Raw genomic sequence first — 21,617 nt, 5'->3', positions numbered from 1 at the left:
AATTGCGGCCAATTTGAATAAGTTTTTTAGTGGTATTTTAATAGTATTTATTTTGTAATAGTACTGTCATTTTATCTGGCTGTAAACCGCCCTGAGTCCCTCGGGAGAAGGGCGGTATAAAAATTTAAATAATAAATAAATAAATAAATAAATAAAATAATTAACCCGGTGTGATTTTTGTGCCTTTTGCGAGCTGGCAAGAACTCCGTTCGTTTGGTTGGCAAAAATCGGAGGTAGAGAAAAGTGGCGGCTGAAAAAGTGGTTTACCACCTTTTGCCCGCGTCCTTTATTATTATTTTTTTAAAGGGGGAATTCAGGAGAAACTGGACCGGAATTTTTGGAGGTCACCATATTCCAAACTCTTTCCTATATTTTTTTTTGCAATTTTTTAAAAAAGAACTTTTCCTGGCTCTTTAAGCAACGAACTTGGGAGAGGTGATGGGAGCGCTCCGAGGCTCCTAAGCTAGGAATATTGTAATTATGATAGTGCACGGATTGTGGCCCAAAATTGCAATTTTTTTTTTCAAAAGGGAGGACGAGATGAAACGAGTGGAGGCGATGCCCGATTGCTTTCTGAAGTTTCCCCAATTTTAGAAGCAGTGGTTTTAATCCACTGAGCGCGTGCTTCTAAAATGAAAACCAATTTAAAGTGGTCTATGCCTTTTTAAATGTTTTTATTTATAATAAAAGGAACGGGTGTTTTTTTTTATACTCAGAAGTTCAGAGTGGTTTATATTTGGGGAAGCGAAGCTGGGAAACTGCAACGCTTCAGTAACGAAAGTTACAAAGGAAAAAAAATCAGCTTCGGAAAAACTGACTTCTTTTGAGGAAGAGCTCAGAGGAATATTTATATTTTGAAATGCAGGGAACTGAGGGACAATTATTTAAACTAAAAGGAAGTTTGCTGAACTGATTGGAAAATCCCTTCAAAAAATAAAATAACTTTTTCGATTTTTTTCACTTGATTTTTTTTTTCGGGGGGGGGAGGGGAGAAAGGGGGGACGAGGAGGCGTCCTTTGAAAAAACAGAGCAAAGGGATGAAAAAACGTTAAATAAATTAGTGATGTTAAATTAAGTGTCAAGAAAATGTTATGTTTGCAGTATTGTTAAAGTCTTTGTCCGCTCTACTTAATGATGATAAGGATTAATCCAACCTTCCAATGTCTAATTAAATATTGGCCGAAAACATGAATGAAATAATCGGTCCGGTTTGGGAATTAAATTAGAAGGGAGAGGGTGAAATGGGGGAGAAAGATCTATTTATGCATTACTTCTTATCATAATCAGGTACTGTAAAGAAAGATCTTACAGAGTTTTGGAAGGACAAAGTAACTTTTCTTCTCTTGGCGAATAAATTATCTTACTTGCTCTACCTGCATTCCTGATGGCTAATTTACTGGAAAGGACATTTGTATTAAATTACCCAAAATAAAAGAAAGTATTGCTTTCTCTTAAATTACAGTATCAAAAAAAAACCCTTTGTCTTTTTAAATAAAATGCCTGCAGATGACCACATAATTATTGATCCTAAATGACACCATCCTGTCTTGCGAATTAAAAATACGGGGAAATGTGACCCTTTCGGCGAGATTGATAAAACCTAGGCTCAAACCTTCCCCTCCTTCGAGGATTAAAAAACACGCAGACTCGGGCAACGGCGTTTAGCATCTTTACGCACATCGCTTCCTTTCCATTCCCTGCCCTGTGAAATTGTTTCAAGAATGCAAAGACCTCAAAAGTTCTGGGCGAGGACAACCGCGCCGATTTGCCCCCCGCCCCCCCGCAAAAAAAAAACACCCTGGAAATAGGTAAATGCAGCATAATATTGTCAGTAGCGGAGCCGCCGCGATTTGTCAGCAATCATCACTCCATGGAGTGTACTGCCCTCTAGAGGTCAAAAGGCTGAATTGTAACCTTTTTTTTGAGGGGGAAAAAAGTTGAGTCTCTTTGAAGACAGCGACGCCTTGTGTATGGACTGTGATAGTACACACACGTATATTTGAGTATTATTTATTTATTATTATTTTTATTTATTTATTTGAATTTATATCCCGCCCTTCTCCGAAGACTCAGAGCGGCTTACATTGTGTTAAGCAATAGTCTTCATCCATTTGTATATTATATACAAAGTCAACTTAATTGCCCCCAACAATCTGGGTCCTCTTTACCTACCTTATAAAGGATGGAAGGCTGAGTCAACCTTGGGCCTGGTGGGGCTTGAACTTGCAGTAATTGCAAGCAGCTGTGTTAATAACAGACAGACTTAGTCCGTTGAGCCACCAGAGGCCCTATTATTTATTTATTTATTTATTTGTCAGGCGTGCGTTTTATGACAGATACAAGTGTAAACATAATTATAAATACATGTAAAGGATACGAATAAAAAAAAACATTAGGACAGGGACGGTAGGTACGTTGGTGCACTTATGCACGCCCGTTACAGACCTCTTAGGAATGGGGTGAGGTCAACAGTAGACAGTCTAAGGTTAAAGTTTTTGGGGTTTGGGGAAGAAACCACAGAGTCAGGTAGTGCATTCTTTTTTTATTATTATTTCTTTTTGTCACAACAATATACACAAGCAATTGTTAAAGATAAAACAACATATCTTGAAGAAAAATATACATATATATAAGTAAAAAATATGCATCAGCTATATTAATTTTATACAATGAAGAGAAGAATAGGACAGGAACGGTAGGCACTTTTGTGCTCTTATGCATGCCCCTTAATTAATTAATTAATTCCAGGCGTTGACCACTCTGTTACTGAAGTCGTATTTTCTGCAGTCTAGTTTGCATCGGTTTACCATGAGTTTGTATTTATTGTGTGCTCTTGTATTGTTTTGGTTGAAGCTGAAGTAGTCATTGGCTGGTAGGACATTGTAGCAAATTAGTTCTAAGTCGTCTAAGCCCAAAATTTCGAGTCTGGTGGCGTAAAGTATTCTGCTGCGAGCGGAGGAGTGGAGGACTCTTCTTGTGAAATATCTCTGGACTCATTTGATTGTATTAATGTCTGATATGCAGTGCGGGTTCCAGACAGATGAGCTGTATTCAAGAATTGGTCTGGCAAAAGTTTTGTATGCCCTAGTTTGCAGTTCAATACTACCGGAGAAGAAGCTACGCAAGATTAGATTAACAACTCTTAATGCTTTTTTAGCAATGCTGTTTACAGTGAACTCCGACACTTACGTCTTTAGAAATGAGCACTCCAAGGTCCTTGACAGAGTGAGGGTCGTCTGTTAGGTTAACAGCACAGCTGGCTGGGGAATTCTGGGAGTTGAAGTCCACACCTCTTCAAGTTGTCACAATTGAGAAACTCTGGGTTAATTAATGATTAACAGTTAACAGTAAAGTAAGTAAGTTGAAATAGGAAGGAAGGAAGGAGAAGGAATGAGGGGAAGTAAGTTGAAATAGGAAGGAAGGAAGGAAGGAAGGAAGGAAGGAAGGAAGGTTTAAATGAAATAAGGAGAAGGAATGAGGGGAAGTAAATAAGTTGAAATAGGAAGGAAAGAGGGAGGGAGGGAGGGAAGGAAGGAAGGAAGGAAGGTTTAAATGAAATAAGGAGAAGGAATGAGGGGAAGGAAGGAAGGAAGGAAGGAAGGAAGGAAGGAAGGAAGGAAGGATTAAAACTTCTCCTTTCCCGAAAATCTAGCGGTTCGCAGGAGGAAATGATACAGAGAGGCGCCCCTTTTAATCCTGCCCAGCCGTCCTGGGAGGCTACTGAACGGCAGGAGACGCTCGATGCTTTATCCCCCTTCGGCTGCCGTAGCCAGAGCAAACACGTGGCCGACGGAGTTCAGAGGCGGCGCTACAATGTAACTGATGGAAGAAGAAGCGCTCGGTTACAAAGTAACTGATTTCCGAATCTTTGCTCTCGCTCTGGCGGTTGCAGCAGACAAGGAGCATGGAGCGGATGGGAAGCTCTGGTAAGAGGAAGGGGTTTCAGAGGAAGGGAAGGGGGGGCAAGGGACAGGAACCGGTCTTTGGCTTTGGGGACTGACTGACCCTCGTCTCTGCCCGGATTTGGGTGCATTCTCACCAACTAGCCTGCTTCTGCATTGGAACTACGCAGCCCCTCTCGATGAACTTCGCTAATGGTTGCCTGAGTGAGGTGGCTTCCCTCAATTCAGATTCAGAATAGAGCTGGAAGGGACCTGGGAGGTCTTCTAGTCCAGGGGTCTCCAACCTTGGCTCTTTTAAGACTTCTGGACTTCAGTGATGGAGCACCTACAACTTCTTGATGAACGTATCTTTTCTTTTATGTACACTGAGAGCATATGCACCAAGACAAATTCCTTGTGTGTCCAATCACACTTGGCCAATAAAAATTCTATTCTATTCTATTCTATTCTGGAGGCAAGCAATTCAGGGCTGAAATCCAGCAGGTTCTGACAGGTTCAGGAGAACCGGCAGCGGAAATTTTGAGCAGTTCAGAGAGCTGGCAAATACCACCTCTGGCTGGCCCCAGTGTGGGGTGGGAATGGAGATTTTGCAGTATCCTTCCCCTGCCATGCCCATCAAGCCACACCCACAGAACCAGTAGTAACTGTTTCAACTCCTACCCTCAAAACGACGCTACAGAACACTGCACACCAGAACAACTAGACACAAGAACAGTTTTTTCCCCCGAACGCCATCACTCTGCTAAACAACTAATTCCCACAACACTGTCAAACTATTCACTAAGTCTGCACTACTATTAATCTTCTCATCGTTCCCACCACCCATCTCCTTCCACTTATGACTGTGTGACTGTAACTTTGTTGCTTGTATCCTTATGATTTATATTGATTTTGATTGTTTCCCGATTGCTTATTTGTACCCTATGACTATCATTAAGTGTTGTACCTTATGATTCTTGATGAACGTATCTTTTCTTTTATGTACACTGAGAGCATATGCACCAAGACAAATTCCTTGTGTGTCCAATCCCACTTGGCCAATAAAAAATTCTATTCTATTCTATTCTATTCTATTCTATTCTATTCTATTCTATTCTATTCTATTCTATTCTATTCTATTAAAAAATTGGATTTCACCATTGAAGCTGTTCCACTGGTTAATTGTTCTCACTGTCAGGAAGTTTCTCCTCAATTCCGGGTTGCTTCTCTCCTTGATTAGTTTCCATCCATTGTTTCTTGCCCTGTTCTCTGGTGCTTCGGGAAACAAGTTGACCCCTCTCTTCTTTCTGGCAGCCCCTCAAATACTCATCTTCAGTGTTTCCCAACCTTGGCCACTGGACTTCAACTCTCAGAATTCCCCAGCCAGCAGGGGGACAGAAGAAGACTCGACCTGTGGAATTCTGGGAGTTGAAGTCTGCACATTTTCAAGTGGCCAAGGTTGAGAAACACAGCATTCGTTAATCGCCTCATCCTTCATCCTTTACTCAACTGGTGCCTTCCTAAGAGAGTTGGATTATAGGTCCCATCATCCCCCGTCACAGAAGAAAATGCTTGCCATTCCTGAGAGAAAAAAATAATAATTTAAAAATTCATTTTTAAACTGTGCTAGGAGCAAAACGATAACGATGCAACCAAACGTGCAATTTAAAGTGAACCCCAACAGGGTTGGAAAAACATTGGGGTAATTTTGGTCTCTTTTCTTCTTCTTTCCCTCATGAGGAGTTTCCAAATGGGACATCCGAAACAAAATCTGGGATTATATGGAAGCCAATAACCTGGCTGATTTTCCAAGACCGGTCCACCATCGGATTCCCAATTTCAAGGTATTTCTCTCCTCTCCCCTTCCCCCCACCTCTGCATCCACAAGAACATTTAAGGAGTCATTAAATAATACCCTGTTTCCTTGATAGCCCTCTCGAAGCAGTTTACAGAATCAGCTGTATTGTCCCCCCCCCCCCCAGCAATCTGGGTCTTCATTTTACCCACCTCAGAAGGATGGAAGGCTGAGTCAACCTTCAGCCGGTCAGGATAGAACTGCTGGCTATGGGCAGAGCCTGCAATACTGCATTCTAACCATTGTACAAAGAAGGAAGGAAGGAAGGAAGGAAGGAAGGAAGGAAGGAAGGAAGGAAGGAAGGAAGGAAGGAAGGAAGGGAGGGAGGAAGGGAGGGAGGGCAATAGCACTTAGACTTATATACCGCTTCACAGTGCTATACAGCCCTCTCTAAGCGGTTTACAGAGTCAGCCTCTTGCCCTCAACAATCTGGGTCCTCATTTTATTGACCTCAGAAGGATGGAAGCCAGTCTGGATTAAACACCTGGCAGTGGGCAGAGTTTGCCTGCAATACTGAATTCTAACCACTGTGCACCATGGAAGGGAAGGAGGGAGGGAGAGAGAGAGGGAGGGAGGGAGGGAGGAAGGAAGGAAGGAAGGAAGGAAGGAAGGAAGGAAGGAAGGAAGGAAGGAAGGAAGGAAGGAAGGAAGGAAGGAGAAAAGGAAAAGCAATAGCACTTAGAGGGCCGTGAAAATATTTGCAGATCCCTCGCATCCTGGACATAAACTGTTTCAACTCCTACCCTCAAAACGACGCTATAGAGCACTGCACACCAGAACAACTAGACACAAGAACAGTTTTTTCCCAAAGGCCATCACTCTGCTAAACAAATAATTCCCTCAACACTGTCAGACTATTTACTGAATCTGCACTACTATTAATCTTCTCATAGTTCCCATCACCCATCTCTTTCCACTTATGACTGTATGACTATAACTTGTTGCTGGCAATCCTTATGATTTATATTGATATATTGACCATCAATTGTGTTGTAAATGTTGTACCTTGATGAAGGTATCTTTTCTTTTATGTACACTGAGAGCATATGCACCAAGACAAATTCCTTGTGTGTCCAATCACACTTGGCCAATAAAATTCTATTCTATTCTATTCTATTCTTAGATTTATATACTGCTTCACAGTGCTTTACAGCCCTCTCTAAGCGGTTTACAGAGTCAGCCTCTTGCCCCCAACAATCTGGGTCCGCATTTTACCCACCTCGGAAGGCTGGAAGGCTGAATCAACCTTGAGCCGGTCAGGATCGAATTGCTGGAGTGAGCAGTGCATTGGCCTGCAGTAGTACTGCATTCTAACCACTGCGCCACCATGGCTCTGTGACCCAGTTGTTGTTGTTTTTCTGGCTGGGGGATTCTGGGAGTTGAAGTCCAGACCTGTTCAAGATCTCAGGGTTGTGAAACAGTCACCTAGATGGATAACTAAGAAGAATACAATATATGGATCCCTCATTGATGTGAGCTGTCTTACCCGACAGGGAGCTTCTGTCGCCTCCGTGCGAATTTCAACTTTGGGGGAATTCCGGAGTGCCAGGACAGTCAAAGCCAACCCTGACTCTCCCCAGAAGGACATCCGTTTTTTAACCCTGGAAGTGAGTAGGTTATGTTTTCCCTTGCAGGGATCTTTCCAAACGGGTGTGTCCCTCAAAAGCTGGGAGGGGTTTGATCGAGCCAGGGAGGTGAAGGTGGATCCAGACAAACCTTTGGAGGGGATCCGTCTGTCCGTGCTCCAGGTAAACAAGTTTTCATTGCTCAATGAAATCAGGCCAGAAATAGTCTTGTCTCAAAGGTCCCTAAAAGCCATGCCTTCGTTTTTTGTTGTTGTTGAATAAAGTTTTTTATTTTATACCCAAACTAACATTTAATACATCAGTCATTTCTTCCATGTGACATCTCGGTGTTTTCTTCTTGACTTCATCTTCTTCGTTGTTTCTTCTGAGCCGTCCCTCCCTTATGAAGCTCCAATCGTTCCAAATATCTGGTCTGCTTAGGCATTGCAACGGCTGCTTCCAATGAATATTCCCCTTTTCCTTGACTTTCGCTTGTTCCGTTCTTGTGGTCTTCAAAATTGTCCTCGCCATCTCATTTAATGTCTTCCATAAGTCCGTTATGAATGGTGTGAGGAAATGCTTCCTTTTGACTTGTTTTATCATTTTCCTGGGTTTTTTGTTTTGTTTTTTGTTTTAGTCTTACGTGGGGAAGAGTTAGTCAGGGTTGAACTGCAGAGTCCTGGAGGTTCTCCTTGCTTGGTGGTTTTCTTGCAGACGTTTCATGAACCAACTAGGGAACATCATCAGTACAAGAAAGGAGTAGGGTGTGAGGAATAGAAGAGGAGGAGGATTGTGGGGTCCTTGATCCTCCTTGAACGTGGTGGTTTTCCTGAAGATGTTTCATGACCCAACTAGGGAACATCATCAGTGCTTGAAGGGATTAAGGTTTGTGGAGAGGAGAAGGGAGAAAGGAGGAGGGGGAGGAGGGGGAGGAAGGACAGACTGTGGAGTCCTTAGTGCTCTCCGAACCTGGTGGCTTTCTTGCAGACGTTTCATGACCCAACTAAGGAACATCATCAGTGCAAGAAGGGAGTAGGGTATGAGGAATGATGGAGATGGAGGAGGAGGAGGAGGAGGAGGAGGAGGAGGAGGAGGAGGGGTCCTTGATATTCTCTTGATATTCTCTGACCTTTTCTTGCAAACGTTTCATGACCCAACTAGGGAACATCATCAGTGCAAGAAGGGAGTAGAGTGTGAGGAATGGAGGGGTGTGGGGGTTAGTGCTCTCTGAGCTTGGTTGCTTTCTTGCAGGTCTTTCATTAGCACTGCACACCAGAACAACTAGACACAAGAACAGTTTTTTCCCGAAGGCCATCACTCTGCTAAACAAATAATTCCCTCAACACTGTCAGACTATTTACTGAATCTGCACTACTATTAATCGTTTCATAGTTCCCATTGCCAATCTCTTTCCACTTATGACTGTATGACTATAACTTGTTGCTGGCAATCTTTATGATTTATATTGATATATTGATCATCAATTGTGTTGTAAATGTCGTACCTTGATGAACGTATCTTTTCTTTTATGTACACTGAGAGCATATGCACCAAGACAAATTCCTTGTGTGTCCAATCACACTTGGCCAATAAAAAAAAAAAATTCTATTCTAAAATTCTATTCTATTCTATTCTACCTAACTAGGGAACATCATTAGGACCAAAGATGTTATCTAGTCGGATAATGAAACATCATCTGTAAGAAAGCCAGAAAACAATCAAGTTCAGAGGGCACCGCAGAGTTATAATTGGAAGGCTGGTCCATTGGTTTATTTCCTTTTCTTGCAGGCCAGGAAAACCCTCTTGGTGCCTACACCACGTTTGCGCACTGGGCTGTTCAACAGAATTGTGCCTCCTCCGGGAGCCACTAAGGAGACACTGAGAAAATGTGCTACCTCCCAAGTAAGTGAGGCGGGATTGCATAGTGTGGGGCTGATTTAGAACAGGGGTCTCCAACCTTGGCAACTTTGAGACTTGTGGACTTCAGCTCCCAGAATTCCTCAGCCAGCTTTGCTGGCTGAGGGATTCTGGGAGTTGAAGTCCACAAGTCTCAAAGTTGCCAAGGTTGGAGACCCCTGATTTAGAAGGTCTATTTCAACGTGGCATTCTGGTGCCCTCTTGTGTCGAAATGACAAATCAAGCATATTTATTACAAAGTCTTTGACCAGCCTTTAGAATAAAAAAAAGATCGTTTGACTGAATGCACTCTTAGAAAAGGGGGGGGGGGAATAGGACAATAAAACGACATATCTAATTAAAAGTTTTGCCCAGTTGTATAGTTTGGCGAAGGTATTTGGGCACCGGACATTGAGTATGGGGTTGGCATCTCTTAAAACATAATGATGGTGACATTTATGAGTATGACCCTCAAATTTTGAAATGTTTGAGGAGATCAGACCATGTCTCGGAGCATAGTTGAAGGACAATGTAGGAGGATATGAAGGAGAGTTTCTACTTCCCTGGATACAGAAGGGAAAAATCTCTGGAAATTCAGATTTCAGTGTGAAATCTTCCCGCTAGTAAAACTGATGGGAGGACATCACAGCATCTTCTGGAAAAGGCCGATCTATATTTGCTTAGGGTTAGATACAGGGGTGAAATGCTCCCGGTTCAGACCGGATCGCCTGATCCGGTAGCGATGGCGGCAGGTGGTTCAGAGAAACGGTAGCAAAAATCCTTGCCCCCACTACCACCACATGCCCAGCTGAGCCGCGCGATCATCAGAGGTGGTTGTTTTTTTAACTTTTAAAAACATTTTTTCTTCGGCCAAAAAAATGCTTTTAAAAGTAAAAAAAAAAGCCTCTGATGATCGCGCTGCTCAGCTGGGATCGTCAGAGGCTTTTAAAAGCATTTTTTCTACAACCTCTTCGGCCGAACAGGTTGTAAATAAAATGCTTTTAAAAAGCTCCGGCAATCCCAGCTGAGTTGCCTGATCGTCAGAGGCTTTTTTTTTCTTTTAAAGGAAAAAAAATGCTTTTAAAACAAAAGCCTCTGATGATCAGGCAACTCAGCTGGGATTGTCAGAGGCTTTTAAAAGCATTTTTTTACAGCCTCTTCGGCCGAAGAGGTTGTAGAAAAAATGCTTTAAAAAGTTAAAAAAAAAAAGTCGGCCACATCCACCCAGTCACATTACCACCCCCCCAAGCCACACCCACAGAACTGGTAGTAACAAATTTTACATTTCACCACTGGTTAGATAACTACTGATATCCTATAGTAGAAGGCTGGTGTGGAAATGGCAACCTAGACCTATGTTCTGCCTAATCTATCGTAGCCAAAAAAATCAACCTAGAAAATTAGAGCATCTTAGTTGCTAACAGATAGTATCAAGTGATGTGAGATCCAGATGTGAGATGTGATGTGAGATTCCTATTTACTTGAATGCATGAGTTGTTAGCGTCCATGAGTAGCAGGGGCGCCCAACCTTAGCAACGTTAAGACCTGTGGACTTCTACTCCCAGAATTCCCCAGCCAGCCCTGCTGTCTGGGGGATTCTGGGAGTTGGACGTCCACAAGTCTTAATGTTGCTAAGGTTGGGCGCCCCTGATGTAGAGGCAGCAAGGGGAAATTTCAGAAGAATATTCTTCCTCCTGGTTATCGTGTCTCTTCTTTGTTCTCTCTCTTTTCTTTTTAGGGTGTTAGAGATTATAGTGTCCCCATAGGGCTAGACGCAAAAGTCCACGTGGATCTGATTGTGGTAGGATCTGTGGCTGTCTCTGAGAAAGGTTAGTGGCTGTCCAACCTGGGAACATCAGGAACTTCTCATTATTACACAGCTTTTGTCTCTTCGTCTTTTAAAATTTTTATTATTTTATTATGACACAATGACAACCACATAACATACAACGTAGAAATATATCCTCTTTTTAACCAATGTTTCTGAGCGATCTTCTTTCCGTTTTATACTTTCCCCCCCATATCTCTCTTACTCTTTTATTTTCTTCGTGGTCCCTTTTTCTTTGGTTACATTGTATTTTCTAACACTAATAGCCTTACTTTTATACATTGCTATATTTTTGTTATATACATATTTTACATTTTTAAATTCTCCCCTGTATATATCGTTCCTAGTCTCAAGCCATTCATACCATTGGTTCCAAATTAGGTAATAATCTGTCTCTTCTTTTTCTTTAATTTCTTTTGTTAATTTGTCCATCTCGGCACATTTTAAAAAATTTTCTGACACTTCTTCATCTGTCGGTGTCCTTTCCTGTTTCCAGTTTTGTGCAAATGTTATTCATGGAGCTGCTATGATGTTTAAAATCAAATATTTTATTTCTTTGGTGTATGTTCTCGTGAATATTCCTAATAGAAATGTTCCCAGCTTTCTTTCAGTTGGTTGGTCTATTTTTTTTCTAGCCATTTCTTTCTTTCTTTCTTTCTTTCATCACATTTTTATATCGCCCTATCTCCCGAGGGACTCAGGGCGGTTTACAGCCTATTAAAAAACACAAATATAAATACAAGATAAAACACTAATTAAAAAACTTATTAAATACGGCCGAATTTAAAATTATAATTAAAATAATAAAACCCCGTTAAAAACCAAATTTAAAATTAAAATTCTAGCCCAGTCCTGTGCAAATAAATAGATAAATAGATGTGTCAAATTTATATTTGCCCAACAATTTTTTTGCCGCCGGGCACGTCTCTTCATCTTAGTCCTTGCTAACATTTGAGACTCCTTTGGCCTCTCCCAGCAAACTGATGGGCTCCAGAAGATCCCTGGAGGACAAATTTCAGAGGGGATTTGATGAGATATTTGCATATTGGGTGGACTTCAAACCAAGGAAAAGAGAAAGGAATGCTTCTTCCTTTGGCCCCAGCTGTAAATCGGTCTCTGAATTCCTGTTTTTGACAGGTGCTCTCTTTTCTTAGGGGGACGTGGTGGTTCAGTGGCTAAGACTGCTGAGCTTGTCGATTGAAAGATCGGCAGTTCAGCAGTTCGAATCCCTGGTGCCGCATAACGGGGTGAGCTCCCGTTCCTTGTCCCGGCTTCTGCCAACCTAGCAGTTCGAAAGTACGTAAAAAATGCAAGTAGAAAAATAGGGACCACCTTTGTTATTTATTTATTTATTTATTTATTTATTTATTTATTTATTTATTTATTATTTTGATTTTTATACCGCCCTTCTCCCGAAGGACTCAGGGCGGTGTACAGGCAAAAATAAAACAGGCAATACAATGTACAATTTAAAATGCAAATTAAAAAACTTATTTTATAATTAGCCTAAAAAGTTTAAAATATATAATAAACTAAAACCCCATTTAAAATTATTAATAAAAAATTTAAAATCGATAAAATTTAAGCCAGCCCCGCGCGAATGAAAAGATGTGTCTTCAGTTCGCGACGGAAGGTCCGAAGGTCAGGTATTTGGTGTAAACCCGGGGGAAGCTCGTTCCAGAGTGTGGAAGCCCCCACAGAGAAGGACCTTCCCCTGGGGGCCGCCAGCCGACATTGCTTGGCGGACGGCACCCTGAGAAGTCCCTCTCTGTGAGAGCGTACGGGTCGGTGGGAGGCATGCGGTAACAGCAGGCGGTCCCGTAAGTACCCAGGCCCTAAGCCATGGAGCGCTTTAAAGGTCGTAACCAAAACCTTAAAGTGCACTCGAAAGGCCACAGGTAGCCAGTGCAGTCTGCGCAGGAGCGGTGTTATGTGGGAGCTACGCGTAGCTCCCTCTATCACCCGCGCAGCTGCATTCTGACTAACTGAAGCCTCCGAGTGCACCTCAAGGGAGCCCCATGTAGAGAGCATTACAATAATCCAAGCGAGAGGTAACGAGCGATGAGTGACTGTGCACAAGGCATCCCGATCAAGGAAGGCGCAACTGCGAACCAGGCGAACCTGGTGGAAGGCCCTCCTGGAGCGGCCGTCAAATGATCTTCAAGCGACAGCCATTCATCCAGGAGGACACCTAAGTTGCGCACCCTATCCTTTGGGGCCAATAACTCGCCTCAACAGACAGCCGCGGCTGCAGCTGACTGAATCGGGATGCCGGCATCCACAGCCACTCCGTCTTGGAGGGATTAAGCTTGAGCCTGTTTCTCCCCATCCAGACCCGTACGGCTTCCAAACACCGGGGCAGCACTTCAACAACTTCATTGGGGGGGCCCGGGTGAGAAGTACAGCTGGGTGTCATCAGCGTACAGCTGGTATCTCACCCCAAGCCACTGATGATCTCACCCAACGGCTTCATATAGATGTTGAACAGAAGGGGCGAGAGAATCGACCCCTGCGGCACCCCACAAGTGAGGCACCTCGCGGTCGACCTCTGCCCCCCTGTCAACACTGTCTGCGACCGGTCGGAGAGATAGGAGGAGAACCACCGATACACGGTGCCTCCCACTCCCAATCCCCCCAACCGGCGCAGCAAGATACCATGGTCGATGGTATCAAAAGCCGCTGAGAGGTCTAATAGGACCAGGGCAGAGGAATAACCCCTGTCCCTGGCCCACCAGAGATCATCCACCAATGCGACCAAAGCTGTCTCCGTGCTGTATCCGGGTCGAAAGCCAGACTGGAACGGGTCTAGATAGACGGCTTCATCCAGGTATTGGGGTAGCTGTCGCGCCACAGCACTCTCTACAACCTTCGCAACGAAGCGAAGGTTGGAGACTGGACGATAGTTACCCAAAATAGCTGGGTCCAGGGAGGGCTTCTTGAGGAGGGGTCTCACCACCGCCTCTTTCAAGGCGGCAGGGAAAACCCCTTCCAACAAAGAAGCATTGATAATCCTCTGGAGCCAGTCTCATGTCACCTCCTGAGTGGCCAGTACCAGCCAGGAAGGACACAGGTCCAGTAAACATGTCGTGGCATGAAGCCTCCCCAACAACCTGTCCACGCCCCTCGGAGCCACAGGGTCAAACTCATCCCAAACAGACTCAACAAGACGTGCCTCCTCTCCCTCGCTTGGATCATCCCAATTTCGTCCAGACCATCCCGGAGCTGAGCGATTTTATCGTATAGATAACCACTAAACTCCTCGGCTCGCCCCTGCAAAGGGTCATCCCGCACCTCCTGATGAAGGAGGGAGCGGGCTACCCGAAACAGGGCAGCCGGGCGGTTATCTGCCGACGCAATGAGGGTGGAGGCGAAGAACGCCGCCTCCTCATTGCCACTAGGTAGGTCCTAGAATAGGACCTAACTAGTGTCCGATCAGCTTCGAACGACTGGACCTCCAGGTGCTCTCTAGGCGTCTTCTCCGGCGCTTTCATCTCCTCAGCCCTCGGAGAACCAAGGGGCCGGACGAGATCTGCGCCGGGTCAGAGGCCGCAAAGGCGCGACACGGTCCAAGGCCCCAGCCGCGGCCTGTTCCCAGGCCACAACTAGTTCCTCAGTCGTGCCGTGGGCCAGATCCTCAGGGAATGGCCCAAGCTCCGTCAGGAACCTCTCGGGGTCCATCAGGCGCCTGGGACGGAACCAACGTATAGGTTCCGTCTCCCTGCGATGGTGAGTGGCGGTTCGGAAGTCTAGGCGAAGGAGAAAATGATCGGACCATGACATTGGTTCTGTTACTAAATCATCTAATTCCAGATCATTTAACCACTGTTCAGAGATATAAATCAGATCCAGCGTGCCTCCCCCCATGTGCGTAGGGCCATCATTTACTTGAATCAAGTCCAAGGCCGTCATGGAAGCCTGGAACTCCCGAGCTGCCGTCGATAACAAGCCAGCTGATGGAAGGTTGAAATCCCCCATGACTATAAGTCTGGGGGTCTCAACCGCCACAGCGGCAAGTACCTCCAACAGCTCAGGCAGGGCTGTGGTCACGCAGCAAGGAGCCAGGTACGCGATCAACAAGCCCAACTGATTCCTATGGCCCCACCGCACATAGAGGGATTCACAGCTGGCAATCTGAGGAACAGTGGCCTCCCTCGGCTCTAGATCTTCCTTAATAACAACCGCCACCCCCCCACCCCTACCTTGGGCCCTCGGCTGATGAAATGCTCGGAAACCTGGAGGGCACAGCTCAACAAGGGGAACCCCCCCCTCTGGACCCAACCAGGTCTCCGTAATGCCCATGAGGTCCGCGGACCCCCCCTGAATGTTGGGAAGGTAACAGCGTTCTGTGTAACAGCGTTCTGTGTAACAGTGTTCTGTGCGCCTTTTGCGTTTATCTCTGGTTCATATGACCACAGAGACGTCTCTGGACAGCACTGGCTCTTCGGCTTTGAAACGGAGATGAGCACCGCCCCCTAGAGTCAGGAACGACTAGCACGCATGTGTGAAGGGAACCTTTACCTTTACCTGTTTCTTACTATAGGCTGGCGGATTGGGAAAGGAGAAGGCTTCGCAGACATGGAATACGCCATGATGGTTTCTATGGGAGCAGTAGGGCCCAGGACAGCGGTCATCACAGCAGTCCATGATTGTCAGGTAATGGTTACAGCAAGGGAGCTAAAAACCTTTGGGAGGAGGGAAAGAGATTTCAGGCATAGTCTCCCTGCTTTAGAAACTCTGATGTACGGGTTTCAACTGTTGAATTCTGGCAGGGCTGAAATGGTCCCGGTTTGGACCGGATTGCCCAATCCGGTAGCGCTGACAGTGGGTGGTTCAGAGAACTGGTAGCAAAAATCCCTGCCCTCCCCCATGCCCAGCTAAGCCGCACAATCATCAGAGGGTTTTTCGTTTTCGTTTTTTACTTTTAAAAGCATTTTTTTTTGGCCGCAAAAATGCTTTTAAAAGTAAAAAAAAAAGACTCTGACGATCACGTGGCTCAGCTGGGATCGTCAGAGGCTTTTAAAAGCATTTTTTACAACTTCTTCAGCCGAAGAGGTTGTAGAAAAAATGCTTTTAAAAGTTAAAAAAAAGTTGGCCACGTCCACCCAGTCACATTACACCCACCCACCCACCAAGCCACGCCCACAGAACCGGTAGTAACAAATTTTACATTTCACCCCTGGGTGTATTACTTGGAACCCTGATACCCTGATCTAAGATAAACATTTCTCATGAAAAGACATGGTGATCCAGCTCACTTTAATCAGTGACAGAGATAGACCTCTTCTCAATGGCTTCCAGAATACCACCAACACACTAATTTTATGTCATCTAAAGATTAATTTGAGGTCACGATTCCAGTACTGTTATCAGCTGCACTAGCTCTAGTAAAGGACTGGTGCTCATTTGAGTAGAACCTCCAACACGATTTGTTTGAGAAGGTCCCACGTTCTTTGCTTGCAATGCTAGAAAACGTTGTCTTCATTAAGATACATCATCCTGACCAAGGTAGAGACATCTGTCTCTCAGGCAGCTTCATCTACCTGCCAAATTCCTGGGCCAAAGTCAAGGTTCTGTTGCTGGTCCTTAGGACGTCAAATCAGCCTTCTTGGACCTTGGACGCCTTCTCAGGTTGGCCCATGAAAATCGACTTCCAGAGTTTTGGAAATGGCCTGGCTGGTTGGGACACTCCAGAACTGAAGTTCATATTTCTGGAGACACCCCCAGATTGTAGAACTGGGATGAGGGAAATGATTTGATGAAGTGAAAAATGTCCTTTGAAGGTACTAAAGGACCCCCTGTGTGATTATCCTACACTTCGCCATCTCTACTAGGTAGTGGACATTCCGGAAGAGCTTCTCGATGACCACGATCTAACTGTGGATTACATCCTGACCCCAACAAGGACCATCAAGACAGAATGCAAGCGGCCAAAACCTTGGGGAGTCATGTGGAATAAGGTAGGTTTCCTCTGCAACTCCATGGCTGGAGTGGGAATTCTGGGAGTTGAAGTCCAGACCTCTTCAAAAGTTGCCAAGGTTGAGAAACACATGTGGTCTAGCTGACTTTCAGCCCTTCTTTCCTATTTCTACCAAGGATGGCCTTGGCTGCCACTGCGCCCAACCATGGACATTCCTGTCTCCCTTCCATCTCTTCCTGTTACACAGAGAGAGAGAGAGAGAGAGAGAGGAGAGAGAAAGAGAGGAGAGGGAAAGAAGGAGAGAGACAGGAGAGAGGAGAAAGAGAGAGAGAGGAGAGAGAAAGAAAGAAAGAGAGAAAGAAAGAAAGAGAGAACAGAGGAGAGAGAAAGAGAGAGAAAGAAAGAGAAAGAGACAGGAGAAAGAGAGAGAGAGACAGAAAGAAAGAGAGAGAACAGAGGAAAGAGAGAGAGAGAGAAAGAGAGGAGAGAGAGAGAAGAGAGAAAGAGAGAGAGAGAAGAGAGGAGACAGAGAGAGAGAGAAGGGAGAAAGAGAGAGAGAGAGAGAAGAGGAAAGAGGGAGGGAGGGAGGGAGAGAGATCCTTCTGGTGTTGGAATTCAGTCTCCATGAATTTGTTCTTGGCCGTTTTGGGCTCCCCGGCCTCTAATGGCAAGAGAAATCTGCCAGCTTCTGGACGAGGCTCCAGAGACTCTTTCATCTTGGTGCCGATTTTGACACCCCAGCAGACAAGATGGGTCTTCAGCCGAGCCGCTTATCTGGCCCCGATCTTCACTTATCAGAGAAAAGGAGATGAAAGCTGCCATTCGGGCCCGAAGGCAAAAGATTTCCCTCCAGGCGCTCCCATCTGTTCCTTTGATGGACAGAGGGTCCTTTTTGATCCCAGCGTTGTGACCTCTCCAGCCAGGACTGAGAGAAAGCCCCAGCCCACCCTAGCAGAGAAGACAGGAGGGGGGAGAGAGGAAAAGAAAAACACAGGGACTTTGATTGTGATGGCAAATGCTACCTGATGGGACATCAGAAGGACTCTCAATATATTTCAGAAGCCCTGGGATGGTTATATTTTCCGAAAAGGACCTTCCCTTCTTTATTTTTATCCCCCTGTGTTTTATTCCCACAGCTGCTGAGAATAGAATAGAATAGAATAGAATAGAATAGAATAGAATAGAATAGAATAGAATAGAATAGAATAGAATTTTATTGGCCAAGTGTGATTGGACACACAAGGAATTTGTCTTGGTGCATATGCTCTCAGTGTACATAAAAGAAAAGATACGAGGATAAGAGGAAAGATAAGATAAGAAAAGATAAGAGGAACCTATTACTTTCTTCACGTTCAGAATTCCCAGTTAGATTTTCAGGATTAAGATAAATTTGGGAGAAATAGACAGCTACAGTATGTAAATTTGATTGGGGAAGGGGGATAAGAGAGAGGCAGGCAAATAGAGATGATAGACAGAGATACGAATAAAAGATGATAGATAGATGAACAATGTCAATAATGGGAAAGTATATGAGGGAAATGACAAAAAAAGAAATAGAAATCCAGATGTCGCCAGAGTAAATAGAAAAGGGGGTTGGGGGAGGGAAGGAAAGAAGATAGATAGATAGATAGATAGATAGATAGATAGATAGATAGATAGATAGATAGATAGATAGATAGATATGGATGGATGGATGGATGGATGGATGGATGGATGGATGGATGGATGGGATGGGATGGATGATAGATAGATACATAGATAGATAGATAGATACATAGATATCGATGGATGGATGGGGAGGGATAGATAGATAGATGGATAAGCTAGATAGATTGGAATGGATGGATGAGAGAGACAGAGGGATGGGGATGGATGGATAGATAGATAGATAGATAGATAGATAGATAGATAGATAGATAGATAGATAGATAGATAAGATAGATAGATCGGGATGGATGGGGATGAATGGATGGATAGACATAGATAGATAGATAGATAATAGATAGATAGATAGATAGATAGATAGATAGATAGATAGATAGATAGATAGATAGATATGGATGGGTGGATAGATAGATAGATAGATAGATAGATAGATAGATAGATAGATAGATAGATAGATAGATAGATAGATAAATAGATATGGATGGATGGATGGATGGATGGATGGATGGATGGATGGATGGATGGGGATGGAGAGATAGATAGATGGATAAGCTAGATAGATCGGGATGGATGGATGAGAGAGAGAGGGATGGGGATGGATGGATGGATGGATGGATAGATAGATAGATAGATAGATAAGATAGATCGGGATGGATGGATGGATGGGGATGGATGGATGGATATATAGATAGATAGATATGATGATGCATGGAGATAGACAGACAGATGCTGCTTCTTTCTATGCAAAGAGTTGTAAGGACAATGGGGTTTCAACAGGGCAGATCGTCAAGCTCAGAGTCTACACACACACACGCACACACACACACTCCTTCCTGGTAGCATCTTGTTCCTCAGACCACTTGGCCTTATCTTAAAGCATCTTTTGATGCCCTCGTGATGCTCCTGGAAGAATCGGGTGGGTAGGTATAACTGTTACCCTGAAGTTTGTTTAATTACATTTCTCTTCCTTTTAGATCAGCCAGGAAACGCTGAAGAAAATCCCAGTCCTCAATATTCTTCACGGCAGAGAGAAGCTGGAAGGCAAAGATGTTCTCCTCAAAGATCAACAGCCTGATACTTTAACTGCTGAGAAGACACTGAGAGCAGCCAAGGAGAACTTTCCAGAAGGCAGCAGGTCGCAGGCGGAGACGACCAGCTTGGCCCAACCACGGCGAGAAGGAGAGGCTTTATCCGATGAAAGAGGCCCCCCCAGTGCTCCTGCCACTGTCTACGTGGGCAACATCTCCTCTGGAACCAGGGTGAGTGACTTAAAGGAGGCCCTCAAAACGCACCACGTGACTCCAGCAAGGCTCTCCTGGAGAGGCGCACAACATCAAGCGTTCCTCAGCTACAGAGACCAATCCAAGGCTGAGGAGGCCATTACAGCGTTGAAAGGCTTATCCCTCCAAGGGCGTTTCTTGAGGGTTGAATGGGCCAGGAACCAGCAGGGCAAAATGGCCCCTGGACCCCGTTAAGGGAGAAGGACCTGCTGAAAGAGAGTTCAGTTTGACAGGAAAATGGCAGCCATCTGAGATGTTGACCCTTTGCTGAGGTGGCCTACCGGAGATGAGGATGTGACATATCTGGATGGTTCAGTTGTTTACCTGACAGCGATTCCCTTGGGCTTTTGACGTTTTTCACACCCTTTGGGGAGGAGGTGTGGTGAAGCTGTAGAGCAGATTAATGCAATGTCAGAATCTTCTGGATAGACTTGAATTAACGTCTTTCATAGGTGGTCAGGTTTGCTGGAGAAGGACATGCAGCAAAATGTCAAGAGCTGTGATTGGCATATGTCTTCACACACACATCACAAAGCAACCCTGATTTGGTGTCTTGTTATCTGTGGTCCATAGAAGGTGAGAAGACACTAGACCTGGGATTTGCATCAAGATTGAAGATGTTAATATGCTCTACTGGATTGCAGAAGGAAAGATCCTCTTTGGTCTTTGGCTGGCCTCTCCTTTTGGCCAAGTGCTCGTTCCTTTGCATAGCACAACTCTGAGTAATGCCTATCATCTGTTGGGGTGGCCCTCTCCATTGCGGATCCTTCTTGTATAACCTAGACTAGAGAAAGGCAAGTTCCACTGAGTTGATATTTATCAAGCAAAGAGTTCTTTGTTTGCCCAATAAATATTTGTAGCTCAGGGTTGAACTGTGGAGTCCTTGATAATCTCTGAGCTTGGTGCAAACATTTCATGACCAACTAAATACCATATTATTCTACAGTCTTCCTCTTCTTCTCCTCCCCCCTCCTCCTCCTCCTCCTCCTCTTCCTCCTCCTCTTCCTCTCCTCCTCCCCTCCTCCTCCTCTTCCTCTCCTCCTCCCCTCCTCCTCCTCCTCCTCCTCCTCCTCCTCCTCCTCCTCCTCCTCCTCCTCCTCCTCCTCCTCCTCCTCCTCCTCCTCCTCCTCCTCCTCCTCCTCCTCCTCTTCTTCTTCTTCTTCTTCTTCTTCTTCTTCTTCTTCTTCTTCTTCTTCTTCTTCTTCTTCTTCTTCTTCTTCTTCGCCTTCTCCTGCTCCTCCTCCTCCTCTCCACACACCCCATTCCTTTCTAGCACTCATGATATTACCTAGCTGGGCCATGAAATGTCTGCAAGAAAACAACCAAGCTCAGAGAACACTAAGCACCCCACAAAAACAAGTTGTCCATATCTTTGTTCACTCCAGAATTATTTGGAAAATCAGAAGGAAGGGCAAATCTTACCGAGGATTTTTTTTCCCTCCTGATAAACATGAACTTTTTCAACCAGGTGCCCTCCAGGTAGTTAGGGTTCTATGCCACAGTTTTCTCCCCAGTGTTGTGACTCAGGCCCAAGTAGTTTTTACCAGACACAATCAGTCCTAAACAATCATATTTTATTAGAACAGCTGAGAATTACTTCATTCTCAGCTTTGTCCGAATTAAGCCCAAAACAAAGTCCTTCAGAAAATGTCCTTCGGCCTTATCACAAACTTTTGTCTTCTTTGGTGCCCTACCAAAAGCTTTTCTTGGCAAGAACCCCACAAGAGACG

The 21,617-nt window shown here is 44.6% G+C and overlaps 1 protein-coding gene across 6 annotated transcripts; it reads left to right on the top strand.

The window, feature by feature from the left end:
• Positions 1–3,694: 3,694 nt before the first annotated feature.
• Positions 3,695–20,940, top strand: MTHFSD (methenyltetrahydrofolate synthetase domain containing). 6 transcript variants are annotated; one of them, XM_058154958.1, is made up of 8 exons: positions 3,695–3,926; positions 5,625–5,725; positions 7,230–7,343; positions 9,090–9,203; positions 10,936–11,026; positions 15,566–15,678; positions 16,857–16,982; positions 19,582–20,940. In XM_058154958.1, the coding sequence occupies exons 1-8, from the start codon at positions 3,905–3,907 to the stop codon at positions 20,080–20,082; spliced, it is 1,182 nt and encodes a 393-aa protein (XP_058010941.1). In that variant the 5' UTR covers positions 3,695–3,904; the 3' UTR covers positions 20,083–20,940. The 6 variants fall into 6 exon arrangements, with proteins under 6 accessions (XP_058010941.1, XP_058010939.1, XP_058010943.1 ...); XM_058154956.1 differs by having other exon boundaries at positions 5,622–5,725; XM_058154954.1 differs by lacking the exon at positions 7,230–7,343 and adding an exon at positions 7,371–7,484 and having other exon boundaries at positions 3,699–3,926; positions 5,622–5,725.
• Positions 20,941–21,617: the final 677 nt, after the last annotated feature.

The sequence above is a fragment of the Ahaetulla prasina genome, chromosome 12, assembly GCF_028640845.1.
Source record: "Ahaetulla prasina isolate Xishuangbanna chromosome 12, ASM2864084v1, whole genome shotgun sequence".
In the NCBI taxonomy this organism is placed as follows: Eukaryota; Metazoa; Chordata; class Lepidosauria; order Squamata; family Colubridae; genus Ahaetulla; species Ahaetulla prasina.
The sequence above is the reverse complement of the archived record's forward strand: the minus strand, read 5'-3'. Positions and strand labels throughout refer to the sequence as shown.